General features: G+C 47.2%; 1 protein-coding gene across 7 annotated transcripts in view; it reads right to left on the reverse strand.

Moving 5' to 3' along the window:
• Window positions 1–9281: 9281 nt before the first annotated feature.
• The window catches only part of TOX2 (TOX high mobility group box family member 2), a 168647-nt gene continuing 160840 nt past the window's right edge, over window positions 9282–17088 (reverse strand). For all 7 annotated transcript variants that reach the window (XM_067307852.1, XM_067307848.1, XM_067307847.1 and 4 more), the window contains one exon: window positions 9282–10410. In XM_067307852.1, coding sequence (XP_067163953.1) covers window positions 10374–10410 — 37 coding nt within the window. In that variant the 3' untranslated portion in view covers window positions 9282–10373. The remainder of the gene's footprint in view (window positions 10411–17088) is intronic.

Below are 17088 nucleotides of genomic sequence, written 5' to 3' on the forward strand. Positions count from 1 at the left end.
AAACTGTGCTTCAAGTCAATAAATCTACTTGTAATGTAGTGCTTCCGGAGACAGTATCTAGTGAATGCCTGTGCATTCCAGAAAAAGAAAAGGTTCAATATGTTCTAAAATGCCTTTATCCTGTTTCTCTGCTAACTTCCCCAAGGCTGTTCTGTCTCCTGGAGAAATCCCAAATCCCTGGGAATCCTTCCAGCTAGCCTCTTTATTGCAGAAGTTACAGCCTCTTAATCAGGAAACAGAAATGATTGCATGTTACATGTGCGACCCGACAGGGCTGAACCTCAAGTGCCAGATTCTTGCCACAAGTGCTGCATGAGCGGAAAGGTACACTGCACAAAGCTGATTGCAGGGGGAGGCTGGGGTCTGAAAGTCCATGTGGCTCTCTCCAGCCATGCTCTTTGCTCCCTCTCAGCCCAGTCAGATGTGGGGTGTCACTGGTGGCTCTTGTGCTCCCCATGGGACCGGAGCACTGGTTTGAATGGGGGATGTGACTACAGGGCAAGACACCAGCCCATGGGTGAGTAGGAAGGCGTCTAGAGGGAACTGCAATTTCTGCCTAGATGTCCCTCAGAACGAGAGGCCTGGCTGAAGGCTTGGGTCCCTCCTGTGCATGGTGCTGCAGGGCAGGACTGGTCCAGTCCCTGCAGCCTGAGCCATGCACACAACTGAAGAGAGTCCAGGTGCAAAGCCGCCTGTGCTGTGAACCCCCATTGCACACAGACAGCCACCCTTCAGCTTAGGGACAACTGCTCCTGCTGCTGGGAGTGACCTGGAGCAGGGCCTTGGGCAGTGGCGTGAAAATAGACATAGGTATGTTAAGCTCCAGAAGACCCTCTAGGATAGATGCTTCTCAGTCCCTCCACCCTTCTAGCCTTACCAATTTTATGTTGTTAAATTGAGAACAAACCTGAAAAGCAGACTGTCAATGTTCCCCTTCATGAAGGATGAAACCCATCCAGCCTGACAGAGAGCTACAGCAATGTGGTGACTTCTCCTCCTCAGCTATGGGCTCTTTCCAAATTACTGAAGGGAAAAGCACAGTCTTTGTTATTTGTGCTTGTTACCACCTCGTTCTGCAGCCCTCACTGCCAGCAGCACTGGGAGCACTGGGGCTCCTGGGTGGTTGGTCTTCCCCATGCCTTGCATGGGATTGCTCCTCACTCTGCAGCATCTTTTCTCAGGCAATTTCCTCTTCCCATCCCACACAGCAGGACCCACGCGCCTTGTGGAGGCTGCGAATATCTCCGTGCCCTGTGATGCCTGTCTGGGGACCTATCTGTATCACTTCAAAGGGACAGGCTTTCCGTGGCTGGTGCACGGATGGGGTGGGTAAACATCCCGAAGCAAATTTCCCGAGGAGCCCAGCTAGGAGTAACCCCAATGCTTTGACAAATCTCCATCACTCTCTGTTTACAAAGATCTTCAAACTGTGTTTGCAGGGAACTCGCCCCTCTTGCCTGCCTGCTTGTAGAGGTAAAAGGCTACCTGGTGTTGGAAGGTATGTGGGCTTTTGGGTAGGTAGCTGATCCTGCTGTTAGTACTGGGTGAGGGTACCGGGGAGCGTTAGTGGCTTCTCTTCCCTGAAGTGGTGCCCCCCTGCCCGTGCTGGCCACCACACCCCAGCCATGGACCCAACAGCAGGAGTGGGCAGGACCAGGGGCCGGCCGTGGCTCCCACAGGCCTGCATGGGGCTCTCTGCCCACCTCCTGTGAGCCATATCTAGGAAAAAGGAGTCTTATTAAGGAAAAAAAAGAAAAAGAAGAAAAGCTGTGTTATAACAATGAAGGCAAATGTTGCTTTTCTTTCCCCCAGCCCAAATCCCAGGAGATGCAGGAATGGCAGGGGAGCTGCTTGGCTTTGACACCAGCGCCCCTGCTCAAAGCTTGGGTTGCCGTACAGCAATATCTCCATTTGCACAGGTGAAAGGTGCTCGACAACATAATGCCGCACTCCAAGTATTTCCAAGGTGTATTTTCAATGCCAGAAATATGCCGCAGTATTCGTCTCTCTGGAACGTGTTCTCTTAAGCAAAATGTCAGCTGGTTTTATTTACAATACACCTTGCAGGAGATAATGCAAGGGCACATCTCAGCCTGAGAAGGGCAAGGCAGCTGGATTATTTGTATGGCTAAATGCACGCAGATGTTAAAGTCATCAGACTGACGGTGCCTCTAACAGGTGGACTGAATCTGTTCATTTCCTCTGGGCTAATTCTGTCAAGTGCTTCAAACTTCAGGATATTTATTAGCATGCATATATTATTGGCTCACCGGCAGATTTCAGAGCTAGATCCAGGTGGCTGCACAGTCCTTCTCCCTTCCTTTCTGAGAGCCAGCCCCCCAAAAGACAGATTGCACTGGGCTTGAGAGGGGGGCCTCTTTTAGCTTTGTGGAAGACAGTGACCTATAGTCTTTATCTCATCAAAAGTAACTGTCATTTTATAGTCATAACTATCTCCCATGACAAAAATTCATCTGGAAAGCAATGAAACGTACATTAATTACATATTGAAAAGCAGTAAAAGTGTTACTCTTTCACATAGACTTGCAGTGTAAGAGGCTCCACTCATAATAAAATTTTAATGTGATTACAGTCCGAGGAATTGTATTATACTAACATGACCGACTGCAGCCAATGACTTAAAACAGGTGCAGGAACCTGAGCTGGCTGACCTTAAAGGCAAGGCTGTGTGGAGGGACGGTCCTACAACCCCTTGTCTGATCCTTGCTCCTGCCTCTGAGCGAGGCTAATGGGAGACGAGGGACGGGGGAGACATGCCAAGTGACTGCTGGTGTGACACTCAAGAGCAAGGTGGGCTGTAGCCCGCCAAGAGTTGTATTCGCTTCCTGCAATCCTTCTCTGTGGATGAGTTTGCAGTTGGTGCCTGGGTGATGGATGGAGGTAGGGTGCAACACAGATGTTCTCCCATAACACAGATGGTCCGGCCAGGATGCAAACAGGCCAGGACTTGGCCTTCCCTTGTGTTAGCTTCTCGTTTATCAGCACTGTAAAGCTGTATTGGGGCGTTCCCATCCAGCATGGCCACAACCACTGCACAACCATGGTGGCAGAGATGTGGTGCTGGGGCCTGGAAGGTGGAGTGGGTTGAGGGAACCTCCGGGAGCTCTGACTCGCAATGTATTGATGGGTCTGGGAGATAGCTGAGCTTTGGGCAGGAGGCATGAGGAGCCTAGAGACCTCAGCAAGGAGAGGAGTCTGGGACTTTGAGATCAGCGACTTTTTGTATCAAGAAGGCACGGGATAGCAAGCAGTGCCTGGACACGCCTCAGAGGGACCCTGGCTTCGAGGTAGAAGAGTACACAACCCTGACTATCCCTACGGCATCTTTTTTTGCTCTAGGAAACTTGGCCATCCTACCCAGGCTAATAAGGAGCAATAAGTAATGTACTCCCTAGTGAATTCAAATACAATCCTGGACAGAGAGTCCTTGAGAGGATCCCAGCCCTTTCCTGCCTTGAAGCCATCACGGGACAATAAGCACATTCAAATTGCAAAGTGGTGGGTTGGCAGGAGCCATCGAACTGCTGAGACGGGGAGGCTGTGTACTCCTGAGCAACAAGTCATTCAGCTGTGTAAATACCTCCAAACATAGCTCACCAGCAGCATTTGCAAAAATATCCATCTAAACTTTCTGCATTATTTGACCTTCTGTCCCCACAAATAATAATGGCAGAGCAATAGAAATCTCTCTAATGTGCTCTCAGTGTAATAAACTAACCCCACTAGGAATAAAATCTAAAGCAATTACTATGCCAGGTATTATGCTGGTATATCAAATTGCAGTTGAAAGTCAAGAAGAGTTGAGGATACAGTGATAAAACATCTGATCTAAAATCTGGCTCTAAATTACCCTTCTGGTCAGGACAGTATTTCATCCAGAAGAATTGCTTTTCCTCTGATCGCTCTTCTTCAAAAATCATTGTTCAAACCGATAATTTTGCACTCCTCATGTATTGGAATAAGTGCTTTGCCTGCACTCTGCACTGTGTGATTAGCTGCTAAGGAGATGCTGATCATCGTGGACTGGGACACACAAACCTTGCTCAGCAGGGTGGTGCATGCTAAGTGGAAGCAACCTGAATGCACTTCAGAGCCATGAGACAAAGTCTTCAGGCTGGGTCCTTCTATATTCAAAAAGGAGGCAAAGATGCATCAGGTCATGTTTGCTTGAAAGAACCTTTCTGTTGCTGAAAGGGAAGCCGCGCTCCCATAGCTGGGCTCTGTAGGGCTCTTCCTCTGCCACCGCAGACCCTGCCTCCCTCCTGCTGCAGGTGCTGGCCACACATGCCCTCCCTGCACAGCGAAGCAATTATGGAGGGCTGCACGGTCACCAGCCATCTCGGGTGCCTCATTAGCCTTTGCACGCACTTACCAAGGTGCAAAGATGCCCTTGATACAATGGAGCAGGCCTTTACCAGGCTGGAAAAATCTTTTGCTTACGGCACGTGCTGCTCTTGTCAGCTTCCCAGGGCCCTGGAGTTTGTCAGATGAAGTTCTTTCCTTTGATCCTTCTTGCATAAAGTTTTCAATATTGCTTGTCAGCATTGTTTCCACTTCCATTCCATCATCTTAATAATAATAACACAGATGTAGCAAAGACAAACTATCCTTCCATCGCTGCCGGGTGCGTTTGTGGAGATTGCCCAGAGCCAAGCTCACAGCTGGGCCCTCCTGGCAGAGCTTGGGATGGTTCCTGAGGTGAAGCTGCTGCCACAGACTGGGCCATCCCTGGGCACCACCAGCCTCAGGAGGCTGCAGGCATGTGGGACCTTGTATCCCACCAGGGCAGTATGATGCTGGTGCGTAACCTCTCTTCTGGGTTACTCAAGGTGTTTTGGAGTCATACGCACTCACCTCCCGTCTCCTGGCCAGAGCTGCACAGTCACCCTGCTCCAGAGCTGCATGTGCTAGTTGAGAGGTTCAAGTCCCGCTGGCTTTGAAGGGTTAACTCCACCCAGGTCCTGCTGGTGAGAGTTGTTAAACTCCCCGTTAGGTCCTACGGTGTTGTTAATTGCATCTGCATAAGGCAAACTCAATTAGCAAGCTCTCCCTCTGCTTGAGCCTCTTCACTTCACTTTCCATCATTAGCCTTATGGCTGGAAACACCTGCTTTGGGGCCAGTTTTCTTCCTGTGAGGCCACATAGTGCATTTGCCCTGGAAGGCTCACGTCTGGAGGCTGTTTTGGAGCCTTTCGCTGATTAAGATGATGCCAGGCAACTAAGGGCATGGAAAGATAATCCAGAGCTAAGGCTGCAGCCTGGATACTGGGGTTCAAATCTCTTCTTTAAGTAGATGTTCTGTTTAACCCCTTAAATGTTGTGGTCTCTTCTGTACCATAACACAACCTGCACAGGAGGATCCTGTTGGTCTGCTAGGTGCTGTCGTGGGTTTGAATCCTTCACACCGTGGAGAGTAGGAAAGCCAGGCCTCCCACCACAGTGTGAGAGCTGTAACCCCTGGGCTACAGTACCAAAGTGCATTTGTGTTTTTGCACAGAAAAGCCTTGGGCCTGCTGAGCTCTCTGAGGGCACAACTGTCATTTCCTCCTGGAGATGGCCTGGGGCTCTGGGCCACGAGTGGACACCCATCCTCCTACAGCCTGGGCACGCAGCCCAGCTCAGCCACCCCGGCACAGCCCCAGGCTATTCCTGAAGTCCTTCTCAAGGACTGACATCCCCTGAGCATTGCCCCGAGAGCCAGGAGCTTTCCTCTTGGCCTGAACTTCACTCAGGCCCAGCTCCCTAATGCAGGAGGAGACATGCAGTTCTTCTTGCCTGTCCTGGAACAGTCTTCTGCACCTGCCGGCAGGGCCGTTGCTAGAGCCCTGTCTCCAGTTATGGACCAGGGAGTCCACAGCTCATGAGAGCTGTGGGGAACGTGACCTCTGAGGAGCAATTGCAAGCTGCTCTGGCGGGAGGCGAGAGTAAGGGAGTGGGGGCAATATCCTTCTTCAAATATGGAAAAAAATGTTGCAACAAGGAAAGCAATAAATTCTTCCCTGTGTTCAAATGCTAGGGATTTATTCTGTAGGGACAGAGATTTAGGTTAACTTTCTGGAATTTAAAGGTTTTTAAAGAGAGGTTAGACACACAAAGAAAGGTTTAGGAAGAGCTGACCCTGCCCGGAGGCACAAGGAGGGGATCAGGTGGCCTCCTGGGGTCCAGCTACCGTATTTTATAATAATAATCGGCTGAAGAGTTCAGGCCAACCGTGCTGTCACCAGTCTGGTCCATTGCCGCTGGCTGCACAGTGCACGTTCCCGGCACGGCACGTCCGGGCACTCGCTCTCGTCTCCCCGCTCACGCTGCCCTGGGGTGAAACACACCCACACGCCTCGCCAGAGACGTTTCGCTCCAATGTCTCTACGGTGGCTTAGTGATGATGGGACACATTTTGTGAACCAGCCTTGCTGGTGGCAGGGCAGCTTGGCTCCCGCTTGGTTCCCTGGAGCAAGGCCAAGCCAGGAAAATTAGCCAACAGCTGGAATAGCATTTAAACGGAGTTGTCGTCATGCAGATTCCAAGACTGGTAAGGATTAAAGTGGTCTGCAGTGCTTCACAATTTCTTGTTAGTGCTCCAGGCTCTGTAACAGCCAACTGACCCGCATCCACCAAGATGGCTCCAGGATGGCCGTGGCTGGTGCTGGCACCGTGCCTCCAGGGCCAGACCGTGGCCACCCCAGTCCCCCTGCCACTGCCTGGCCACAGACAGGCAGGGGCAACAGGGAAGGCCAACAATAATGCAGGCATATGTCTAGAAAGTAGTTAAAAGAATGAGTATTTTTTCGCACAGTTAACCCTAAATCTGCAGGGTCACCTTTCCACAGCCGCTGCCTCCCCTTACTACGTACCACGAATGAAGGAGACCTTCTCGGTGGAATCTCCCGAGCGGTTTCAGACCAGCTGTCACAACCACCTGAGCATGAGGATGGGGCATCCCACAGAGACGCAGCCTTTGCTGCGATGGGGAGGCTGCAGCTCCCGCCGGGCGGCCGAGCGTCTGGGACGGGCACCTCTCTGCATCTGCCTGCAGGAAAGGCAAAGGGCAGGGAGCTGGCGTAATAAAATGCCTCTCGAGAACACCTATGCCAGACCTTCTCTCAAGACTGGGAACAGCTTGCCCATGATTTCAGATCCTTGAGGCCACTTATCTGCTACATGAAAAAAATATTAACATTCAAGAAACTCTCCCTGGAATAAGTCCTATCTCCTTGCTGTGGTAACACAAGGTAGGTTTTCATCTTAATGTTCTTTTTTTTTTCCCCCCTCATTTTAATAATTGCATATTTGGAAGAAATCTCCTGGCTCTGATATTGCAGTGTAATTATCTGCTCAACACAAGATACCCAGGATGTGTTGAGATGCTATCATTTGCTCTGTTCCTCAAGAAATTTTATTATGCTCCAGGTTCTATTTTCAAATGGTTCAAGATTACAGTGATAAAAGGGGAGCTTCACGGCTGAGGGTTATGCTGGGCACCAGCATAAAAGTGTCCAATGTTTATAGCTTCACTCAGCAGCTCTCCTCACTTGCCTGGCTCCCCTGTATGTACACCACCTCTGCTGCACGACTGCAAGGTTTGCTGGTGATTATACCAGCTCCAGAATAAAATACAGAGTCACCATATTTAACGGGGCAAGGAACAAGCACTTTTTGCTTTCTGTCTGCTGTTTACACTTGCAGAGAGCAGGAAGTTTGGGGTTAAATTTGTAACTGCTCTAATGAAAGTTGATTCACAGAGTTACATCTTGATTCCATGTCCCTCTCATGCAGAGAAAGCAAATGTTCTCAGCAGCGAGGACTGTCATGCAATTGCCAGGCAGTAACATGACGGCAGCCTCAGAAGTGGATGATGTCAGGCTGGTAGCAGAACGAGTTTGTGACCTGCCAGGATTTTTGCAAGCATTTCTGGTCCCCCCATGACCCTTGGGGCATGGCCTCGTGGTGCCTTTCAGTCCATCTCTCCTGGCGTCCAGGGTCTCCTGTTGGTAACTGCCTGGTGCCTTGCACACCAAACCACTGCTCACTCTCATAAGGCTTTCCCGATCTCCCAGGTTGTACCAGGGTCAGCTTTCCAGTGTAAAAGTGTGGGATTTGGGGTGGAGGGAGGAGGGAGTCTTGGTGGGACTCGATGGTGGCACCCAGTGCGAGCTGGCCACTGCACCACGGCCGCCTTCGCCTGGCTGCTGGGCCGCGCAGCCTCGCTCAACATACAACCAAATAACTCACAGAATAACCTTAACTCCGCAGGGTGAGCTCCCTCCGGTTTTATTAAAATGCTCTGAAAGCTTTAAAAAGTTGTTGCAGCTCATCAGAGTTGTCCTCATCAGAGAACACAAATTTTATGGCCATTTTCATCATAATCAGCCAGGTAATAGTGGGAAAATGGAATCTGAAATACGGCATTTGGCCCAAAACGAGACCTGCTGCCCTAAACTGCATTAAAAACAAAGTCATGCCACAGCTTCACACATTTCCATTTATGAAAAAGAAATTAGGCATCACCTAAATGACAGTAACGCGTGCACTAGTAGCAGAGTGTGGCAAGCCTCCCACAGGCAAGGCTGTGTTCTAAAAATGGGCTTAAAATGGTACATTAATTAACGGGTTTCCTCCAGGCAGGTGGCCGCTGGTGTGAAATTTCACATCGTGTTAGTTTTTATACCATTTGAATTTTCCACCCTCGCTGTGTTCGCGTGTCCTCATCGGTACTTACCAGAAGTTGGAAATTGGTCTCTTGTTGGCATCTCTCAATGGCCATCGGGCAGTTTGATGACCCCCATGTCTACACAGACACTTTCTGTCTGCGCAGCAGTTGGCAGAAGGGAGAAGGGTCTTCAAGAGGGCTGCGGCACGGGTTAGTTTTGCAGGGAAACGCATACAGCAACAAGTTAGTTCTTTATAAAGGAAACTACCCTTTGCTGAGCATACAAGAGAGCATTTTTCCAAGAAAATCAATAAAAAAATGCCTGTCTTGCGAGGTGGCTGGCATTGCTCAGTGATGCCAGAGGATGGTCCCAGGCACATTTAACTAAGTGCTATTGACCCAGAGCACAGAGTGAGAAAGAAAAGGGGAGAAGACAAGGATTTGGCGAAGGGGAGAGAACAAAAGCAAGCAAGAATGGGGTGAGACAGGAGCGAGGGATGGGAAAGCTGAAGTGGACAGGACCAGGCGCAAGGCCTTGCTGGCTGGGACCATTTTCAGGGTGTGCATGCGGCTCGTGTCTGCCAGGGCAGCCCACAGAATAAGAAGAGACTGGTTCAGTTCTTACTTTTCATACATTTTATTATAAAGAAAGGTAAGATAAGCATTGTGAACCGAATGTGCCAGGTGCTGTGAAAGCAGCACCATCAAACAAAATAAAAAATAAAAAAAAAAACAAACCCAAATGCACCTTATGAGAAACTGTAATTATGCTCTCTAATCTTTCATAAATAGACAAAAATCATTGTCAGCAATTTTTAAATAGATGGACATATGGCAGAAAAAAATATAATAATGCCATACAACATGGATATAAATTGTCCATTTCTTGCTGTACAAATAATAGAAACAAGTTTGGCAGGCTTTTTTTTGTTGGTTTATTTTATACACATCTCCCTTCTATGTATAACTAAAAAATGTGCTACAATTAATATAAAATGCTTTTACTATAAAGTAAACTACTAATTTTTTTCACAAAAAAATCTTAAAGATGTCTTTAGCACAGCTCTAAAACACTTAGTAAACTACTTACAACTATCCAACAAATTATATTTTCATGATCTTTTTCACATTTTTCCTCTCATATTTTGCCTTCTGCTCGCTCCCCCCACCTAGCTAGGAATAGTTTTTATTTATTTTTTGTATTTTTTTGCCAGACATCCAAGGCCTTTGCATGTACAATATTCACACAAACTTCACATTTTCTTGCACAAAGTTTAGTGCTGTTAGCAAGTCAAAAGAGTGCATCCTCCTACTGAGCCGGCCTAATGCTTTAGGACACCAGACCTGGGCCTATGCTGCGTCTAAAAGCAGTTCACTAGGAAAATAGTCTGTAGCTAAGCTGATGGCAAGCAGAAAAATGGTGTCCTTTTTTTATGTTGGTTTTGTGTTTATTTATTTTATTTTTTTATTCTTTTTTTGTTCTTCGTGATTTATGAGGTTTTGGGCTTCCACGGAAAGTAGGCTTTAGAGTGCAGAAATAATAAAAGAAAACTGCTCTTCGAGCCTGGAAATGAAGCCAGCGACGAGGTGCAGTAGATTAGCTCTCTCGCCCATACGACTTGCTCGATGCCCCTCCGGGTAGTCTGTATGATAGACCCTCTCAAGTGTCCTTCATCTGAGCCTCCTCAAGAAGAGATGTTGAGTTTTAGGTGAGGTAGAGTGCCTTGTCCCTTGGCAGCATGCTGTAAGAGAAATGAAAGGCAGAAGGTGAGATGGGCAGGAAAACAGCTGTAAAGTAACTTGGGAGAGCTGACAGTGGGGACAGTTTGAAATGAGCATTTGCACAATTGGTTGCACACCAGACTTTAGTCTGCCATAGTTTTATGGCACTCCATAACACAAGACATAAAGAGGTCTGCACGTAGGGATGGGCCGTGATGAGATGAACCAAGCAGAAGGCACTTAAACTGACAGCTTGGCACACTGTTAGTTATGCAATTTTAACAGTCAGGTCTTAATCATAAATTCCTTCCTTTGACTTAATTTTTGCTCTTGCTGGAGATCCAGGCAAGGGCCAAGTCTGTGGAGCTCAGGCCAGGACAACATGAGCGCAATGCTGCTGCGGGCTCCACCATCCTGCTGTTGGAGACTCCTACCTGGAATCAGCCCTGGGCCACCTGTCCCCCTCTGCATCACACTCTCCTTACACTAAGTCACAGAGGTTTTTAAAAGGTACACTTGCTTTTGAATAAAACGTGTCATTCTGGTACTCCATAACAGGTAGGAGTCTCAAAAATGTGATTAAGGGGCTTATCCAAAGATGGTTGTAGGTGTCCAGGAGAATTTATGGAAGCTAGATGGCTGAAGACCATGGGAGACATCACCTGCTCGATGCCTCTCTCACCTCTACTTGTCTCCCCAAATAAGTACAACCAGGAAAGCTAATAATCAGGAAATGAGGGGAAATTTTTCTTTGCTCTGGTGCTTGCAGAAAGCAGGCTTAGCCAGTCTTTCCCCCAGATCTGAAGAAGAGAGTAGTAGGTACAATAAACCCAAGGAAGACAAGGGGCTAAGGAGGAGGACTAAAGGGGCGTCAGCAAGGGATGTGTGCGCTCTGCATGTCCCTGCCTCGGAAGAACTTGAAGTGATCAAGTTATTAAAGCAATGAATTTGATTTCAAGAGATCCAGGTCTGTCCCAGATGGGAAACTTAGCAGAGTAAGACATGCATACAGATATCACAGCTAACTTCTAACTGCTGCCTTCCCCAAACCCAAGCTGTCCCTGAGGTGAGGTACTGCAGTAACCAATATCACAACCCTTCATACAGAAAAAATCACAAACCACATCAACTATGCATGCAGGGCTCCTTTTGGGGAGAGCCTTTCCCTCCGAGGGTCTTCCTCACCCTTCCTCTGCATTGTGGGAGCTGTGCAGGGACAACCCCACACGTGGGATTCCCACGGAAATCCGGGGTGCCTCGTGCGAGCACACGAGTCTCCACCGCGATGGCACTTCCCAGCTCACCAAGGAACTTGGCCAGAGGCAACCCACCAGGGAGACCCAACCAGGAGTTGTCAGCCTCCCAAGGCATTTCCATATGCCACATAAGACTGGCACATTTAATTTTTGTGAGTGGTGGCCTACAACCAATCCCAGATGCTCTTTTTTCAGGGCGTGCTGGAGGGAGCAATGGGATGGAGACAGTGAGTGGAGAGCAGTATGTCCCCTCCACTGGCTGAAGTCACCTATGTGGATTTTGCTTTGAAATCTAGACGACGTTTTAATTGTTTTTATCATTTACACAGATCTGATGAAAACTCTGTCGGTCCATAAGGACATTTGGCCTTAAAAGGTGGTGAAGAAAATAACAAAGCTTTGGGAGATTTTGGTGTGTGTGTGACTCTGAGCGGAATAATAGGGAAACAGCAGACAACAAGGCGATAGAGTGCAACACAGACTTGACTGCACATCGTTAATCTCCACATTTTATAATCTGCATTTAAAACGCAGTCTTCCCTAGTGCTCTCAGCGAAGATTTAATATCAGTGAGCAGCAATAAGGTATTCCAATACTAAAACTTCATTAATTTTACAAAATATGGTACAGAACATTTCCCAGTACATTACAAAGTATTACCATAAATAATTGAATCCAAACTAAGTGCATTTGTGATGTTTTATCTTTGCCTTTTAACAGCGTTCATTCACTTAGTTTCTGATTTGGAAAATTCACCCATTTGGAGTAGATTGCTTCATCATTAGCATGAATTAGCAAGGTTCTGTGCATCTGGATGAACTGGCTGTACACAGTTTTGTGTACAGCACAGTTTTGTGTATGCACAGCAGAAAGCCCATGATTCAGGTATGCCAGGGGACCCACAGTTTGGTGGAGACCATGGAGCCCAGGAATTGGTGATGAACATCATAATGATCAGACAAGCAATCATATTTCTGAGAAACTAGGACCCTGGCAGATACTGCCTAATTGGAAAAAGTGTAGCATCAATCTTCAGGGGCAAGCCTACGAGGGCTGGTAAAAGACCTTCTTGTAACACTGATGCCTGCTAAGGCTTCCTAAGAGCTAGCATGTGGCTCACAAACTGCTCTTGATGAGTGCTTGGATCTGATCAGAGTGCCTGGGCTCTCCTATCTTTTAACCCAAGGAGAGTGGGAAAAGGGGAGAAAAGTTGCTGAATAATGGTACCCAGGAAGAAACTAATCCATGCCTGGAGGTGAACCTCATTTTGCAATGTCAGCCTGATGCTGTCACACCTGTACACAACTGCAGGAACACCACAACTTCACAGCTTTCTGCTGGGCTTTCACAGCTCTCTGCAACTCCATTTGATGATCTCCACTCAAGCTTTCAAGATGGGTTAACATTTATCTGGGCACAGCAGCTATGTCAAGGAAGAACCAGCACATGTTTATAACAGAGGCATCATGCAACACCACGTGGGACACTCTTTTCATCAGCTCACATAATTAGCAGATGTAGACTACGGACTAGGTGAAATCCATGGGGACTTCAGATAATACTTAGAATCATAGAATAATATAGGCTGGAAGGGACTTCTGAAGGCTATCTGTTCCCACTCAAAGTAGGGCCAGCTTAGAGCAGGTTGTTCAGCATCTCCTGAATAACAGTGTCTTAATACGGCGTTTCCTGAAACCTGATGAATAATGTTAACTCTTGCAAATGAGATGAAGGACATGGAAAGAGGCATCCAGTTCAGTTTTATCACCAAAAATCTAGATGATAGGAGACAAATGCAAATGAATCCTAAAGACATCTTATGGGTGCAAAGAGTTGCAATTACAAGACAGGACAGGAAAAAAAATGCAGAGGTGCCTGGAGGAATTAAGAAAGATTTTGCAGGTAATTGCAAACCAAGCTGCAACCTTGATAAAGGCGAGCTAGTTCATGTGGAGAAAGTCATTCCAAAAAGACAGGTATTCAACGGGTACCTGGGAAAGAGCAAGAGTGAGAAAAAGGCTGTCAGGTGAGGGAGACTGGTGGCTAGATTAAGTAGCTTGTGATATGATGGCAAAAAGTAATAAAATCTTATGTTGCAATTGCTTGTGGGGAGTGACAGTCATATATTAAGCAGGAATGAGAAAACACTACCCATGTCTTTATTAACGATCTAGAATAGCTAAAGCCCAGAAAGAGTTAGGAAAATTGGATGGAAGTCAGTAAGCACAACAAAATAATTAAGAATGGAGAGAAGATGGATGAAGAAAAATTTAAAAATCTCCCTCACATGGTTGATTTATGAGTTAAGGAGTGTTTGTTCGTAGGATCCTAGAATTTGATGGGTATAAAGGAAGAAGTATCATTTAATGGCATTTAACTTGCAGTCATAGACTGAAAAAAAAAGCTAAAGAAATTCCTCATAAAAGGATGTATTAGATGGGGAAGGACAGACAGAAGCCCAGTCTTCCTAGTTTTACAAAAGTTGTCTGGATGACAGACACAAAAGAAAATGTAAAATTGGGAAATTTTACCCCAGACAACCCAGTGTCAACACAGTTTGGAAGCTAAAGCAATATCAAAGTCTGACATGAAATAAAAATCATAATCCAGAGCGCGAGACAGGATTGCCTCTCTGCTGGGGAGGTTGGTATGATCCTTTCTTTCAGGAATCTAGGACTCCACAGCTGAGCCACATCACATCAGAAAATAATCCTTCTTTCTAGACAGTTGCTGATTTTGCTCCTCAGAGTGCTGCTTTAATTACAATTAAGCTGAATGCAGTTTTAAGGTTGAAATGGGCAATTACATGATCCAGAGATTTCCCGATTATACCTAAAACTGTGCTGATGAATCAAACCCAACAAGATGTGCATTCCCTTTATTGCCCAGCCTGCATTGCCTAAGTCCTGCTGATTGCCGAGGCCGTTGAGGAACACAGCTAACCAGGCACAGCCAAATGTTCCGATCACAGCAAGGTTGTGCAGAGGAGTCTAAGCGTAACTTGTGACGTAGCTTCCAAATTAGTTCAAAATTTATGAGAGAAGCAGTACAGATGTGCAGAACGATGAGAGCCAGATATTACCCTTGGGACAAACAGGGGCTGGAGTTCAGTAGTAAGAAGAGGGCTGGTCCTACAAAAGTGTGCGGATGCTACAAGCAATGCAGGGGATGTGCTTTGGCAGCAAATACAAGGAGTTAGCAGGAGCAGGAGGTGATGGTACCGCTGACACACCAGGCTTTACAATATAACAAGAACTTGAGCTTAACAAGTCAGCTTTGAGAGCTAGACTTCCAGCAGACCATGTCTCTCAAATAATGGGAGACCGGCTCTTTCATTAACAGAGAGTAGGACATTTTTTGATGCGCTAAGCACTGCCTGCAGTACTGACCCATACCCATCTGAGTTCATTGCTATAATCTACTCTAATAATTATCTGGAAGTCTCTGCATAATCTGTCTGGTCTTAAAATTATTTTTTCCAGGAAGCTGTGATATACCCATGAAATTTGATATTTTTGCTGTGACAAAGGCATGAAATGCATGAGCTTTGATCATGAATTGCATGGGCTCTCTGCTTACAATATGGCTTTCGAGCAGGATGTTAAAGGCTTGTTTTAGCAACAAAACTCAGTCCTGCCTACGTTAGTGTTTCAGCCATTTCTGAGTGTCCCCAGTCTCCTGCTCTCCACTTGGCTTTGTGAGCCCTGCGTGCTGCTTAGGCTCTGGTGGGATTTGCAGAGGGAATGGAGTGTTTTCCAAATGGTGCTCTGACCATGCCAGCATCCTGCCTTGGAGGCAGCCCCAATGCTGAACGGCAGTCCTCAGGGTGGTGAGGCTGGGTTGCTGCCACTTGGTTTCAGGCCTTTGTCCTGCACTGAAAGAAGATGCTTCCCTGACCTTCCTGGCACCTGGTTCAGCCCTTTTGGGTCACAGTGTTACCCTGGCTTCTGCACCTTAGTATTCACATTTTCCTAATTAAATTTGGGTATCTAAACTAAAGACCTACCACTTGTGGGATCCAGGGACCCTCAGGGCCCCTGAGCACCCAGGCTGCAGGACCATGGCTGATCCCCTAACTACTCATATTAATTTCCAGTGGGCTAATTTCAATGGGAGCTGCCTCTGCCCAGCACCTCTGGAAACTGGGGTCCACAGGCCTTAAACCTCCAAGTGGATTTAGCATTTTGACCAGAGCATCTAAAATGATTTTTCTTAAGAAGTGCTAAACAGGTTCCTTCTTTAGGGTTATCTACAGAGATTTCAAGAAGGACTGTGCAAGGTTTCCCTGCAGAACCGCGAATAATCCACGCAGCTGCGCACTCTCACGCCGGCAGACAGCAGAGAGTATTCTAATGGCTGGGCAAGTTATTTATTTCCCTCAAAGAAATAAACGTCTGTACTGTCTGTGCCCAGCCCAGCGATTGTAAGTGCACTGCTGGCACAGACGGGAGCCACAGTCTGAAAAGGCTGGGAGCTTGCTATTATCTCTAGTGAAAGCGCAATGTTCCAGTACAGCATTGCACTTCAAGCAAATCAAACAATACTCAGAGAGCTACCAAGCTTCCTTCCCTACCTGCTCTCAGAGCAAGCCACGTGCCTATTTTACAGAGCACAATAGCAGTCTCAAAACTATTATTGCTGAGCTCTGGTGCCAGGAGCAGGGGATTAGGCAGAGGTTGGAGCGACTTTCACTCCCTCACTGTTCCCCAGCTTTGGGGACTGAGACAATCCCACCATTTTTTATTTATCAGGGAACTGGAGCATCACTGAAGCGACCCTCATGCTGGCCCGTTCATGTCAGAGCAGGGGGCAGATCGTTTCCTGCAAGACGCAGAGGACTGAAGTGTGGTGTGAGGCTTGGGAGAATGAGACTTTGTAGCCTCTTATTGGTTAAAACCCAAAATGGATAAGGGACCCACTGCTAGAGACAACGAGAGGAGATCTTGGCCTCAGCAGTAAAGGCAATCATTTTAGAAACAGAAGGACACTGTTTGTGGATACGGCAGAACTCCCTCAACCCCCACCATCTCTGGGGACTATGCTCTGTGTTAAGCACACATCCACAAAACGTGCAGCTCTTCACTCACAAACAAAGTTCAGTTTTCTCAAGCAAGTAGCAGACCCAAACTAGCTCTTCTGGCTGCACCGAGCAGACTCCACTGACCAACCAGCATGACAATCTGGCAAGCATTTGCAAAACACTTATTTCCAGGGCTCAATGCACCAGAAACTCACAGGATTTGGATTTTTTTTTTCCAGTTCTTTGTGTGATGGCCACAGTGGGTCCAACACACATAACAGGAGCAGACTGGGCCTCCCTGTCCTGCTCTAGAAGGAAATATTTCAAACTTCCTTTGCTTATGGGACAGAAACACAAAGAAATGGGAAGTCCTTCACGCCCAATTAAGAAATTATCTGTGATTTTCAAACTACCTCTCATAC

The sequence above is a fragment of the Apteryx mantelli genome, chromosome 18, assembly GCF_036417845.1.
Source record: "Apteryx mantelli isolate bAptMan1 chromosome 18, bAptMan1.hap1, whole genome shotgun sequence".
Lineage (NCBI taxonomy): Eukaryota > Metazoa > Chordata > Aves > Apterygiformes > Apterygidae > Apteryx > Apteryx mantelli.